The sequence below is a fragment of the Canis lupus genome, chromosome 12 (assembly GCF_048164855.1).
Source record: "Canis lupus baileyi chromosome 12, mCanLup2.hap1, whole genome shotgun sequence".
NCBI classification, from domain to species: Eukaryota; Metazoa; Chordata; class Mammalia; order Carnivora; family Canidae; genus Canis; species Canis lupus.
In genome coordinates this window covers 30,646,445-30,659,833 of record NC_132849.1, presented here as the reverse complement: position 1 = coordinate 30,659,833, position 13,389 = coordinate 30,646,445, and the positions used below count along the sequence as shown (strand labels likewise).

The window sequence follows — 13,389 nt, the reverse complement described above, 5'->3', positions numbered from 1 at the left end:
AGTTCCAGAGGCTGAGAAGTCCAAGACCAGGGTATGGCATGGTTGGGTTCTGATGAAAGCCCTCTTCCAGGTTTCAGACTGCTGACTTCTCTCTGTGTCCTCACATGGTAGAAGGAGCTAGGGAACTCTGTGAGGTCTCTTTACACCCTCGTGACCTAAGTACCTCCCAAAGACTACCCCCCCAATACTATCACATTGGGCATGAGGATTTTAAGATAGGAATTTTGTGGGGGGACAAACACCAGATCATAGAATAGTCTCTTCTCCCAGAGTTTAGGTTTAGCTGCATGCTTTCTGGGAGCTAAATGGGAATAATGCTGGAGGTCTCACCATCTAGTAGACATATGTTCACTTGATTCCTCAGTTTTGGAGTAGCCAGTCCTGCCCTCAAATGTGCTTGTTGCCTGATGTCTCCTAGGACTGAGTCCCTCTGGTGGGTCCTCTTCAGAGGACACACATTCAGACTTATGGGAGGCAGGCAATTGCCTAAGAGCATGGCATTAGGAGGGCTTCTAGGGGTCTAGCTGTTTCTCAAACAGCCTTCAACTAATCTCCATGCTTCAGTCTCCTTCCTCCACTGCTTATGGTCTCTGGTGTTAATTCCTAAACCATTTGAGGACCCTCTGGAAAATTGGGTTCTTGACTTACCACACTGCCAACTTCAGGTTTGGCTTTCTTGAGTGCATCGTCTGTTATCACTTGTGTATCTGCTTTCCAACCTACAAAATTCTGATGATGGTTTCTCCTCTGGGTTTCAGAAGGGAGAGAAATGAACTCAGAATCCAGCAACTGGAAACCTCCCAGAAGGTTGCTTTCATTGCATTGGTTAAGCTAGAGTGCAGAATCTCCAAGTCCATGGACCTGAAGTATCTCTGAACAGTTAAACCAAGAGGGAAAATTCTGTAAAAACAAAACAAAACAAACAAACAAAAAAAACACAAAAAAACAAGCGCTTATGAATCAGGGTTAGTATAGACAAAAGTAGCAAGTGTAGATTAATGCTTTTGAGAATTTATTTATAAGCAAAAAAGGGAAATGTTTTGGGCTACATAATCTAGGAAGGAGATCTGAGGGCTTCTCCTGAGGCTGTCTGCTGTTTTGGGGCCTCCACACCTGGATCCTGCTTGATCCTTGCTTCAAGGAAATGCAGTGGGACTGAGGAAGCTCCCAGCAGGGGGCAGCGAAGTGATAGCCTTACAAGGGCAGATCGTAAGCACTGTGATTCTCCAGCCAGGAGTGCAGAGACTTCACATGTTTTAACTTAAAACCACGGCCAGTATGAAAGCCGGTGTCAACTCTGACGCTAGAGCATTGCTTTAGAAACTGAAGCAGGTAAATTTAACAGAAATAAAAGGAAGCACAATTTACCAAGGCAGATCAGAAACCTGGGAAACTCTTACAAGTGGCTCTTCTTGCAGATGGTTTCATTCCACAGAGGTTGGACAAAAACAGAGCATCATCCTCCAACCCCTGCAAAAAACAAAAGAGAGAGAGAGAGCACCTTCTAGGAAATCCTGGAGGTCCTGACACATACATAACCCTTCACTTAGATGCTGAAGAGGGCAGTATGCTTTTAATGGGATGGATGGAGAATGTGGCAGCTTGGTGTAGTGAGAGATCTTGACCTGAATCAGGAAGATCTGGCTTCAAAACCTCCACTTACTCGCTTGTGTGACCTTGAGCAAGTTCCTAACCTTTCTGATGCTCACCAGGTTCTAGTGAAAGTTAAATCATGCAATTATAAAAACCATAACAGGTTCAATAAAGCAAAGGTTGGCTTAAGTCCGAAACGGAATCATCTGGGTTTTTATTTAACACGTATTTGCTGAGCCCTATCAAATACCAGGCTGTGTACATATATCTCCCTATTCTAGAAAGGCTCATGAAGTGAAGGCCCAGCTCTGTTCCATCCTGCAGACCTTCCTCAGGATGGCGGGAGGCTGTGAAGGTGAGCATCCCTGTGTCCTCTCCTGGTTGCAGAGTGTGATGGGAGAGAATGTTCTAGCACTCCCTGGGCTGGGGCACCTGGTCCCATTTCAGCAAACAAACCCCACTTCCCTCTTAGCTGCTTTCCTAATAACCATGCAAAAGGTTTCACAACTTAGTAACAGCAGATAGTAATGATACAGTTTGCAGGCCACTTCTGCTTTTCATTTACTTGTTTCTCTTGAGCGTCTCTAGATGACCAGCTCTGGGGAAGGAGAGTTGAAGGTTTGGGGTGAGGGGATGGGGGAGGTGGGAATAAGGGCCACTATGACACTGTGGGTATTTGAGATTCGGTAGCCCCCTACAGGAAAATGTGTTCCTAGCCTCTGAGTGCCCACATCACTACCATTAATTATGATTACTTCAGATCACGTTGTGTCTCCCCCAGGCCAGTCATGCTCCCCATTCCTTAGTATCTGGTCAGAGACAGCCCATGATATGGGTTTGATAAGCATATCGGGACCTGCTGGTATGCTGTCTGCCTTGGCAGTAACCACTACACCTGCCCCTCCAAAACCCAGCTTTTAATGAGGATACGTCACTGTCATTCATGTATTTTCTTAGCCTCAGTTAGACTTCCTTTTAGTCCAACCTTAAACTACCCTGTAAGCTTTTGTTTAAATTAATGTATGACTGCCTTTCCTTGACATTTGTGACATTGTTGGTGGGAGGGATGGCTCGGTCCTTGCATTCACCTTGCCGCCATGGTCAGAACTGCATTAACATTGAGCCCCATTTCTCTCCTTCCCCAGAACTCACATGCTGCGTGTCGGACTGAGCTACCCCTATTCATCCTATAAGCCAAGACTCGCTACACTGTCCCGCTGATGTTCACAGTTGTTTCTGGGAAGGAGGCAGTCCTATTTCCAGCACATTTCAGTGGGAGACCTGCGGTGCCTCCTAGAGACTCAGTGAGGCAGGGGAGGAAACTGTAGGAGTGCACATCCCCAGAGCTGCGTCTCCACGTGTGAATCAATGTCACCTCGCTTTCCTCTCAGAGACCTAACTGTCCCACGGCGGGACCTGCCTGAAAATTGAGGAGTGAAGAGAGCCCCTCAGCCTCCTCCTTGTCCAGCACTCTGCTCCTAGGCACCGCAGCTCCCCAGGCAGAGGAGAGCTCAGAGCTGCTGCTGCCCTGCATGTGTCAGCTCAGCCCTGTTGGTGCTCTGATGCTCTAATGGAGGGACATGGCAGCTTTCTGAATGGATTTTTCTTAAGAAAAGTGCCAGTGTTTATGCACTTCATGATACCTGCCCCTCATCCTCGCCGTTACTGTCACTTGGCTTTTTCTCAATAGGTTTCATCTTTATTTATTTATTTTTTTAATGGGAAAGTTTTGCTCTTACCCCTGTATCCTATATTCGCCCCACCCCCTTGACCCCTCCTAGGTACAGAATTATGAGATTCTGAAAAAAAAATAAGAAAATCATTCTTCCATAAGCCTCTGAACTCTTCATATCATCTGTATTTTATTGTTGGAGAGAAGCTGGTGTTCTACTTGATTCTGCTGGCCCCAGACAGCTCCAGCAAAAGCAGATGTTTAAACCAAGCTAAGCGTGTATATCACTGTCGCAAGCCATCCGTGTACTGCCCTATTTCCTGACAGCCAAGCCAGCCGCCGAACTACTGCAGCCAGGTCAGTCCTTCAACGAGTCACAAATCACCCAGGTTTATTTTAAGAAGATGGAATCTGTTTGGCCTAGGAGGGTGAAACAAGAGAAGTGTGTTTGCAGGTGAGTGTGTATATATGACACCACGAGCTCCCCTCTCCATTCCAGCTCAGACATTGCTGTGAACACATGCGCCTAGGCCCTGGGACATGTGCCTGTGACCCAGTTTTCACTGGCTTGGGTCCTTCCTGTCTGCCCTCAGCACCAGCCTTTGCTGGCACCACTGGCTGGCCATTCTGCAGCTCTGTGCACACAGCTGCAGGGGTAGGAATAACTTAGTGCCCCACAACTCCCCGAGCATATAAGAATCTGGCTGCTTCCCTGTCCTCCATTTGCAGCCACAGGCCACAGGCTCACAGCACTGTGAAAGAAAACTGGAGTCTGGCCTTCCAGCTGTCCCTGGGGTCTGCCACTGGATGGCCAAACAGCCAGGTGGTTGCAGGATAGAATGACTACAATTGAGTTGACACTCCCCTTCCCCCCCCCCCCGCCCCGCCAGCCCCCAAGCAGAGTGAGGTATCACTAAAATGACGGTGCCCAGATCCTCGGAGGCTGGGTTCAGCTCAGAAAAGAGAATGTGATGGATGACATCTGGCCGAAGGCGATGCCCAGAGCTCAATCTCCAGTTTTGCAGCCCGCGTGGCTTCCCTTCTAAGGAGTTGCTTCTCATCTTTGGCTTTTGCAAGGGTGACCTGGGGATGTTCTCACCACTGCTAACTCTTGGAGCTGTTCTGGGTCTTGGCTCAGGGCCCCTAGTATGGGCCCATGTTAGAGGTACCCAGTGAGTAGGAATTGCCCTCAGGGTTCTCCAGAGAGAAGCCCCCTCTGCAAAGACCCACGGAGGGGAAGCAAATGGCACTCTGCATCACATGCCATGTGGTATGTTCTCTCTAAAGAAAGACATGGGAAAGCTGTCTCTGTGTCCTGCCCTGGATTTATTGTCGCACATGGACACAGGGTGTGCAATGGCTCCCTGGCCCTTTCACACGCCTCTCCTGACCCGTGTGTAAAATGTGACTGTTGAGATGAGAAAAGTCCTTCTGTGACTCTGCTGCCAGCCTTCACTCTGCCTTTTGGGAGAGGCCCTCCTCACCCAGGCCCAGGAAAGTTGGAGACCAGGGCCAAGGCCAGTGTGCAGGAAGTACAGGGAGTGCCCCCACCCTGGTTGTAGTTTACTTTTAGCTTTGGAGAAAGCGCTGCTCCTTTTGAGCCACATGTGTGAGGAAAGCTGTTCCTTCACCTTGTAGTAAGAGCTCCTGGTTCTGCAGCCCCATCCTCCTACAAAGAGGATGTTGACTAAGATCTTTATGTTCTCACTTCATCCCTGGAAAGTTCCCCAGCATTCTGATTGAACACTCAAGGGAATAAAGAAATGACACCAAGGAGGCTCTAACATTTGCCTTGGCCATTCTGAGCAGTTGGTGCTGAGAACGTTTCCCAGCCACCCAGCCCTTTCTAGGGCCACAGTGTTTCTGCTGTGTGTGTTAAGGGTATGTCAGCATTGTGCAGTGAACTTGTAGGCTAGATATGCGGGTGTGTCTGCACAGCCCACATCAGATGTGCCTGGTGGCGCTGTGCTGAGCCTGATCTGTGCTCCCTTGGATGAGGACACGGAAGCTCACAAGCCATCTTCCCACTCTGCCATCACCACCTGCCCACCCCTAGAGATGGTGGCACAGAGGAAGACAGACTGGGTGTTAGCCCACCTCTCACAGCTCCACTTTGCCCACAGCCTGGTTTGTCAGTCAGCATCCAACCAGGGAAACAGAGGCCACTCCAAATATTGAAAACAGGGGCTTTTATCCAGAGACTCATTGAACACAGACACCAGAAGAGCTGAGAGGCCATGCAGGAGAACAAGCGGCAACCCAGAGGTGGGGAACTGCCACCACCAGGGGCTGGTGGGACACAGGGGAGAAACCATGTTACCAGAGCAGGGGGACTGGGGCCACTGGGAGGAACTGGGGACCATGGAAGGCCTATCTGGTGGGAGCTGGGGCCTCGAGGAAGCAGGGTCCCTGCTGGAAACAATCCCCCCGGGCAGGTGTGGAGAGGAATAGCTTGGCTTCTCCTTTTCTCCTGCCCTACAGGTTCTTCAGGTACCTCTGGTTAGGGAAGCCCAGCTGGAGGCCAGCTGACCTGGGGTCCTGGCACAGGCACATGGCAGCATTCAGCCCCCACCTTTCAGAGCAGAGTGGGGAAGGCAGGCTGGGACATGCGTGGCCTGGGTTTTCCCCATGTCATGTCCAGCCCAGTGTTTGTACCCCGTGCTATCCTAAGACTCCGGGGAGGGTAGACGGAGGAGCTGCCTCCCCCCGGGGTAGGGGGCTTTGTAGACTCACTCACCTAAAGAGGAAAATGTATTTGGAAGGGAGGGGGTAAAGCCTTTATTCTTAACAGTTGTCCCTGTTTTCCTTTGGGGGAATTTACCCATTTAGCCACCGCACCTCACTGTTCCCCTCAAGAAAGCCATGTCCCAGTTTCCCTTTCATCCCTTGGCCCCCAAGTTCTGACTTGCCCTGCCAGAGAACACTGGCCCAGACCATACATAAGTGGTCATGAGTGTTTCCGCAGGATAATTCATTCTGAGCATCATATTAGTGTGGAATGTCTGTAAGTAGATCCCATCTACTAATCAATTTGTATTGTGTTTCCAATAAATTTCTGGAGATCATGTCTGGTTTTATGCTATGCTTTCCTGGGATGGTGGCTCAGCTGTAAGGCTCGGTGCATGCTCGCCCCAGCCCTCAGCATCAGATGCCCCTTGTCTTGGGTTCCCTGTCTCCCTGCAGAACTCACAGACCAGGCTGGTTAGGCTGATTTTCCCCAGCCACACTGAGACTCTCAGGGAACTTTTCCCAGGGTCTGCATTTTCTCCTACTGCCTCATAAAGCCACATCCTGAGGGCATGGAGGTTTCATGAAGCTAGGTCACTCCAGGAGGTGGCCATGAACCCTTGTATGCCCTCAGCCTGGAGGTAGGAGGAGTAACCTTTCCCCATCAACAACTCTGGCCCTGCTGTGCCCAGCATTGTATGCTGGGCCCTCATGTGAGAGAAAGGCTACAGAGCAGGTGAAGGGACCCAGGAGCTGCATACCACATAGATGAAAGCCCAACACCTTCTTCTCAGGCCCGTAAGTAGAAAAGAAATGTCTGGGTTTTCTTAAAGGTGGAGGGAGCCCAATCTGAATGCCTAGCATTCTCCACTGTTTCTGGATTGCCCTGAGCATTGAAACCTGCTTGGTAGAAATTATTCTTAGTTGGGTATTTTGTTGCTTCAAACCTGTTTGACTGCAATGTAGACTCTGCCTCAAGTGCTGTGCTAGAGCCATTGTAAATCCACTTGGGACCCCTTCAGCCCAAGTCTGTGAACTACACCTGTTTGTGATCCTTGTTTGATGGGATTTGTGAGAGATTTTTTTAAAAAGAGAAAAGGGGGGTGCACCTGGGTGCCTCACTTGGTTGGGCATCCAGTTCTTGATTTCAACACTGATCAGGATCTCAGGGTCATGGGGTTGAGCCCCACATCCGGCTCCATCCTGGGAGTGGAGGCTGCTTGAGATTCTCTCTCTCCCTCTGCTCCATCCCTCCCCCACTCATGTGCACTCTGTCAAAAAATAAATAAAATAAAAAGAGAGAGAGACACTGAGTTTCCTTCCAGAGTTTTCACTAGAGAAGCAAGACATACACACACAAGATTACCAGAGACCAGAAGCCTTATAATGAAGGCTATGTCTGTTCTTGCAGGAATTCTGAGATAGAGGGCTCAGTAAGGCAGGACTCCTGGTCAGGAAAGGTTTTGTGGAAGTAGGAGGACCCCTCAGGATGCATGAAACACAGCAGCCTTGCTGAGATTTTTTTTTTTTTTTGTCACAAGTGTGTTCATAATTGCTCACTGAAGCATTTTTCTGAAGACTTCTTTAAAATCCTTGTTAAAGGGGATCCCTGGGTGGCTCAGCGGTTTAGCGCCTGCCTTCAGCCCAGGTGGTGATCCTGGAGTCCCGGGATGGAGTCCCACATCAGGCTCCCTTCATGGAGCCTGCTTCTCCCTCTGCCAGTGTCTCTGCCTCTCTCTGTGTGTCTGTCATGAATAAATAAATAAAATCTTTTAAAAAAATCCTTGTTAGACAATTCTAATGTCTGTGACATCACAATGTTGACAATCTGTTGATTGTCTTTTCTCATTCAAGCCAAGAATCTGATGGTTCTTGGTACTTTCGTTGAGTGCTTTTGATTGAAACCTGGACATCTTGAGCATTATCTGTGAAACTCTAGATGTTATTTAAATATTCTGTTTTAGCAAGCCTTGTGTGAGACTCTCAGGCAGGATAAAGGAGGAGCTGCTTTGTTACTGCTAGATGAGATGTAAGTCTGGAATCCCCACTGTGCATTTAGGGACTCCAGGAGAGGCTCCTCCTTACTGCTAGGTGTTTTGTTTTCTTTGCTAAGTTTTCTTAACTTTTTCTTTTTTAAATTGAGACATAATTGATATAAAACATTGTATTAGTTTTAGGTGTACAAAATAATCATATGATATATGTACACTGCAAAGTGATTACCACAATAAATTTAGTTAATAGCCATGCAAGTTTTTTTTCTTTATAGGAACTTTTTAAAAAAGCTTTTATTTGGGATGCCTGGATGGCTCAGCGGTTGAGCGTCTGCCTTTGGCTCAGGGCGTGATCCCAGAGTCCCAGGATCGAGTCCCACATCGTGCTTCCTACATGGAGCCTGCTTCTCCTCTCCCTCTGCCTGTGTCTCTGCCTCTGTGTGTGTGTGTGTGTCTCTCATGAATAAATGAATATATAAATAAAATCTTAAAAGCTTTTATTTATTTGAGACAGTGAGCAAGTGAGAGAGCACAGCACGCAAGCAGAGGCAGAGGGAGAGGGATTAACAGGCTCCCCTGCTGAGTAGGGAGTTTGATGTGGGGTTCAGTTTCGGGATCACCACCTGAGCCAAAGGCAGATGCTTAACTGACTGAGCCACCCAGAGGCCCTTCTTATGGGAAATGTTAAGACTTACTCTCTTAGTAACTTTCAAATATACAATACAGTATTGAAGTATAGTCACCAAGCTATAAATAACATCCCCAGGACTTGTTTCTCTTATGACTGGAAGTTTGTACCTTTGACCAACTTAACCTATTCTCTCATTCCCTACCTCTCACCTCTGGCAACAACTAATCTGTTCTCCATATCTATGAGTTTGGTGGTGGTTGTTTCAGATTCCACATGTAGGTAAGATTGTACAGTATTTGTCTTTCTCTGAATTATTTCTAGTATAATGCCTCAAGGTCCATCCATGTTCTCACAAATTGCAAGATTTCCTTCTTTTTATGGCTGAATAATATTCCTCTGTGTACGTGTGCATGCATGTGTGCACATACACTCCACATTTTCTTTATCCATTCATCTCTCAGTGGACACTTAGGTTGTTTCCATCTTGGATATTGTAAATGATGCTGCAGCAAACATGGGGGTGCAGATTTTTTTTTTTTTTTGAGACAGTAATTTTATTTCCTTTGGGTAAATATCCAGAAGTAGAATTGCTGGATTATATGGTAGCTCTATCTTTATTTTTAATTGTTTTCATTTTCATTCATCTCTAAGTATTTTCTTATTTATCTCATGATTTCTTCTTTGATCCATTGGTTGTTTAAAACTGTATTGTTTCATTTTTACAGTTTTATGAATTTTCCAGTTTTGCTTTTGTTACTGATTTCTTTTTTTTTTTTTTTTTTAATTTTTATTTATTTATGATAGTCACAGAGAGAGAAAGAGAGGCAGAGACACAGGCAGAGAGAAGCAGGCTCCATGCACCGGGAGCCGACGTGGGAATCGATCCCAGTCTCCAGAATCGCGCCCTGGGCCAAAGGCAGGCGCCAAACCGCTGCGCCACCCAGGGATCCCTGTTACTGATTTCTAATCTCATCCTGTTGTGGATGAAGATACTGTGTATGATATCTATCTTTTTAGACCTATTGAGACTTAATTTATGGTCTAAAATATCTATCCCGGAAAATGTTCCATGTACACTTGAAAAGAATGTGTATTCTGTTGCTGTGGGTGGAGTGTTCTGTACACATTGGCTAGATCTAGTTGGTTTATTGTGTTGTTTAAGTCCTCTGTTTCCTTACTTGTCTCTGTGTGGTTGTTCTATCCATTATCAAGAGTGGAGTGGCGAAGTCTTTGCTGTTGTAGAACTATCTCTCTCTTCAATTCTGTCAGATTTTGCTTTATATATTGTGATGGTCTGTCATTAAGTACATGAATGATCACAGTTGTTACATCATCTTGTGGTACAGAATCTTTTATCAATATATAATATTATTCTTTGTAAACCTTTTTTATTTTATCTGATATTAAGTATAGTCACCCCTGCTCTCTTGGTCACTATTAGTATGGAATATCTTTTTCCCTCCTTTCATTTTTTTTTTTAAGATTTTATTTATTTATTCGAAAGAGAGAGAGAGAGAGGGAGAGAGGGAGAGAGGGAGGGGCAGAGACACAGGCAGAGGGAGAAGCAGGCTCCATGCAGGGAGCCCGACGTGGGACTCGATCCTGGGGCCTCCAGGATCATGCCCCGGGCTGAAGGCAGCACTAAACCGCTGAGCCACCCGGGCTGCCCCCCTCCTTTCATTGTGAACCCGTTTGTGTCTCTGGATCTCAAGTGTGTCTCTTGTAGATAGCATAGAGTTGGATCAGATGTTTTTATCCATTCTGCCAATGTCTGTCTTTTGATTGGTGAATTTAATCCACTTACATTTAAAGTAATTACTGATAAGTGGGGAGACTTCTATTTGTTTTCTACATGTACTATAACTTTTATATGTTTCTTATTCCTATATTACTGTCTTGTGTTTAGTTGATTTTTTGGTAGTGAAGTGTTTAATTTCTGTTTGTGTATATTCTATAGCTATTTTCTTTGTGGTTACCATGGGGATTGCAGTTAGCATGCTAAAGTTATAACTCTAATTTGAATTTATACCAGCTTAACTTCAATAACATACAAAAAAGTTTGTTTCTTTATAGCTCTGTCCCTACCCCTTTTGGTTGTTGATGTCACAAAATTATATTTTTATATATTGTGTGCTCCAAAACATAAACTCATGATTCTTTTAAGTGCATTAGTCTCCTAAATTATGTAAAAAAAGATTTGGAGTTAGAAACCAAAGTTATAGTAATATTCTTTTATACTTTCTTTTAATTCTTTTAATAATTGTTTTTCTTTCAATGTATTGGTCTCTGCAATCACATAGAAAGCAAACAAAAGTACAGTTACAAACCATTATTACAATAATACTACCTTAAATAAGTACCCATGTATTTACCTTTATCAAAATCTTTACATGTAGTTTCAAGTTACTGTCCTTTGGTTTTTTTTTTTTTTTTTTTTAAGATTTTGTGTATTTATTTGAGAGGAGAGAGAGAGAGAGCAAGCACAAATAGGGGAGGAGTAGAGAGAGTGGGACAAGCAGACTCCACACTGAGCATGGAGCTTAGTTACTGTCCTTTGATTTCAACTTGTGGAATTCCCTTCATCATGTCTTGCCAGGCAGGTCTTGTGGTCACAAACTCCCTCTCAGTTTTTGTTTAACTGGGAATGTCTTAATTCCTCCCTCACCTTTGAAGGACAGTTACTGTATACAAAGTTCTTGATTGACAGAGTTTTCTTTTAGCACTTGGGATATACTGGTCCACTGCCTGCTGCCCTCCAAAGTGTTTGATGAGAAATATGCTATCTTATTGAGGGCACCCTGTATGTGATGATTCACTTCTTTGTTGTGGCTTTTAAGATGCTCTCTTTGTCCTATGTCTTTTGAAAGTTTGCTTCTAATATGTCTCAGTGTGGGTTTCTTTGATTTTATCTTTTTTGGAGTTCATTGAGCTTTGCCTCATAAAGGATTACCTGAATTGTTTTGTCCCCACTGATCACTGGCAACAAAATGCTTTTCTTTTCCTTTTTTTTTTTTTTTTTTTTTTTAGATTTTATTTATTCATGAGAGACAGAGAGAGAGAGGCAAAGACACAGGTAGAGGGAGAAGCAGACTCCCCACAAGGAGCCCAATGCGGGCCTTGATCCTGGACCCTAGGATCATGCCCTGAGCCAAAGGCAGATGCTCAACCTCTGAGCCACCCAGGTGTCCCCAAAATACTCTTTAAACCAAACTTTGGGTAAGATTCCCTCCTTCCTACAGACCCCTCAACTTTGGCCCACCCTCAGCCTGAGCCAGCACACAAACCCTCTGGAGAATAGGCTTCAGGGTAAAACTCTAATTTACTATTCTATCATGCCATCCTTTCATCCCACTTCCTCACACCCATTCTTTTCTATAAAAGAAAAACTCAAAAATAAATAAATAAATAAATAAATAAATAAATAAATAAATAAATAAATAAAATTTAAAAACTAAAAAAGAAATAAAAATAAAAATAAAATAAATAAAAAAATAATAAATAATAAAAAATATAAAAGAAAAACTCTTTTTGCTTAACCCATGTGACACATACAGATCTTAGGGATTCTCTGTTAGAGTAGTCACGTATGCTGTCCCTCATCCCTCCTTGCAATTGTCCCTCCTCCACTCCTCCCCCACCCTGTAGAATCCTTCAAATAAAATCTTTCCTTACTAAATCTGGATTTGATCTTTTATTTGACACCAAGAATATGTTAAGAACATTGATGGGGAATAGAAGGTGTTAGTTAGCTGAGCACAAAGCACAAGCTCACACCCTGCAAACCACCCCCCACACACTCCTGGATGGGATATCTGTGACATTCCTCTAGGAAGTTCCCAACTGTCTTAGTGTTAATGCCTTGTTAGAGGGGAAAAAAAAACAACCTTAACTTGACAATGACAAGGCCTCTAATATCCTGTAAGTCTTCTTTAACATACAAAAATCCTTTTGAAGCCTCCCTTCTCCTTCTTCCCCCCCCCCCCCCACCCGCTCACAAGTAAATAATCAGCCACCCTCACAAGCCAGGGACAGCAGCTCTTCCTGCCCACCGGTCCTGTCCCCATGCTTTAATAAAACCACCATTTGCACCAAAGATGTCTCAAGAATTTTTTCCTGGTCATTGGCTCTCGACCTCACCCCACCAAACCTCACCTATATTCCAAAACTACATCAAATATCAAGGAAAGAGATTCTGTAAATTTGGATTAGGTGGTAAATGCCTGTGTATTAATAAAACCCCATGAATAAGTGATATGAATCTCTAATTCAAAAACCATTGGCAAAAAAAAACAAAAAACAAAAAAAACAAAACAAAAAAACCCAAAAACCATTGGCCACAAAGGTGCTAGATTCAAATCAAAGAAGTAAAGTTGCAACTAAGTTAACATTTTAAAAACAACAAATTATGATTGATAACACTTTCTTGTTTTTGTCTAATATTAGGCAAAGCAGCACCAGGACTCTGATCAGCAGAAACATATTATGGACAGCTAGGGCAATGACAATTCTCTAGAACTTCCTATGTAGTATACAATTTCTGAAAATTTTATGTTAACATTTTAGCCAAATGAAAGCATATCTTGATCTAACCAAACTTCCTGTGCTGCTCATTAATGGTAATGTATCAGATAAACGTAATTACTTGTAATACCCCTCTTTTTACAAAGTTAAACAAAAAGTGACTTTCTAGGGACCCTCTGGGAAATCTCAAAGACAATTTTAGGTGTGAAAGATACTCTCTAGGATTTGATTCTTTTTTCATTAAGATTTTA

The 13,389-nt window shown here is 44.4% G+C and overlaps 1 protein-coding gene across 11 annotated transcripts in view; it reads left to right on the top strand.

The window, feature by feature from the left end:
- Positions 1-6,330, top strand: part of MTA3 (metastasis associated 1 family member 3) — a 219,958-nt gene extending 213,628 nt beyond the window's left edge. For 10 of the 11 annotated variants that reach the window (XR_012004442.1, XM_072770363.1, XM_072770368.1 and 7 more), the window contains 2 exons: positions 1,875-1,948; positions 2,739-6,330. Coding sequence is in view for 10 of the 11 variants with exons in the window: in XM_072770363.1 (XP_072626464.1) it covers positions 1,875-1,948; positions 2,739-2,764 (100 nt within the window). In the remaining variant the exon portion in view is untranslated. The remainder of the gene's footprint in view (positions 1-1,874; positions 1,949-2,738) is intronic. The other variant, XM_072770365.1, reaches the window with a different exon arrangement.
- Positions 6,331-13,389: the final 7,059 nt, after the last annotated feature.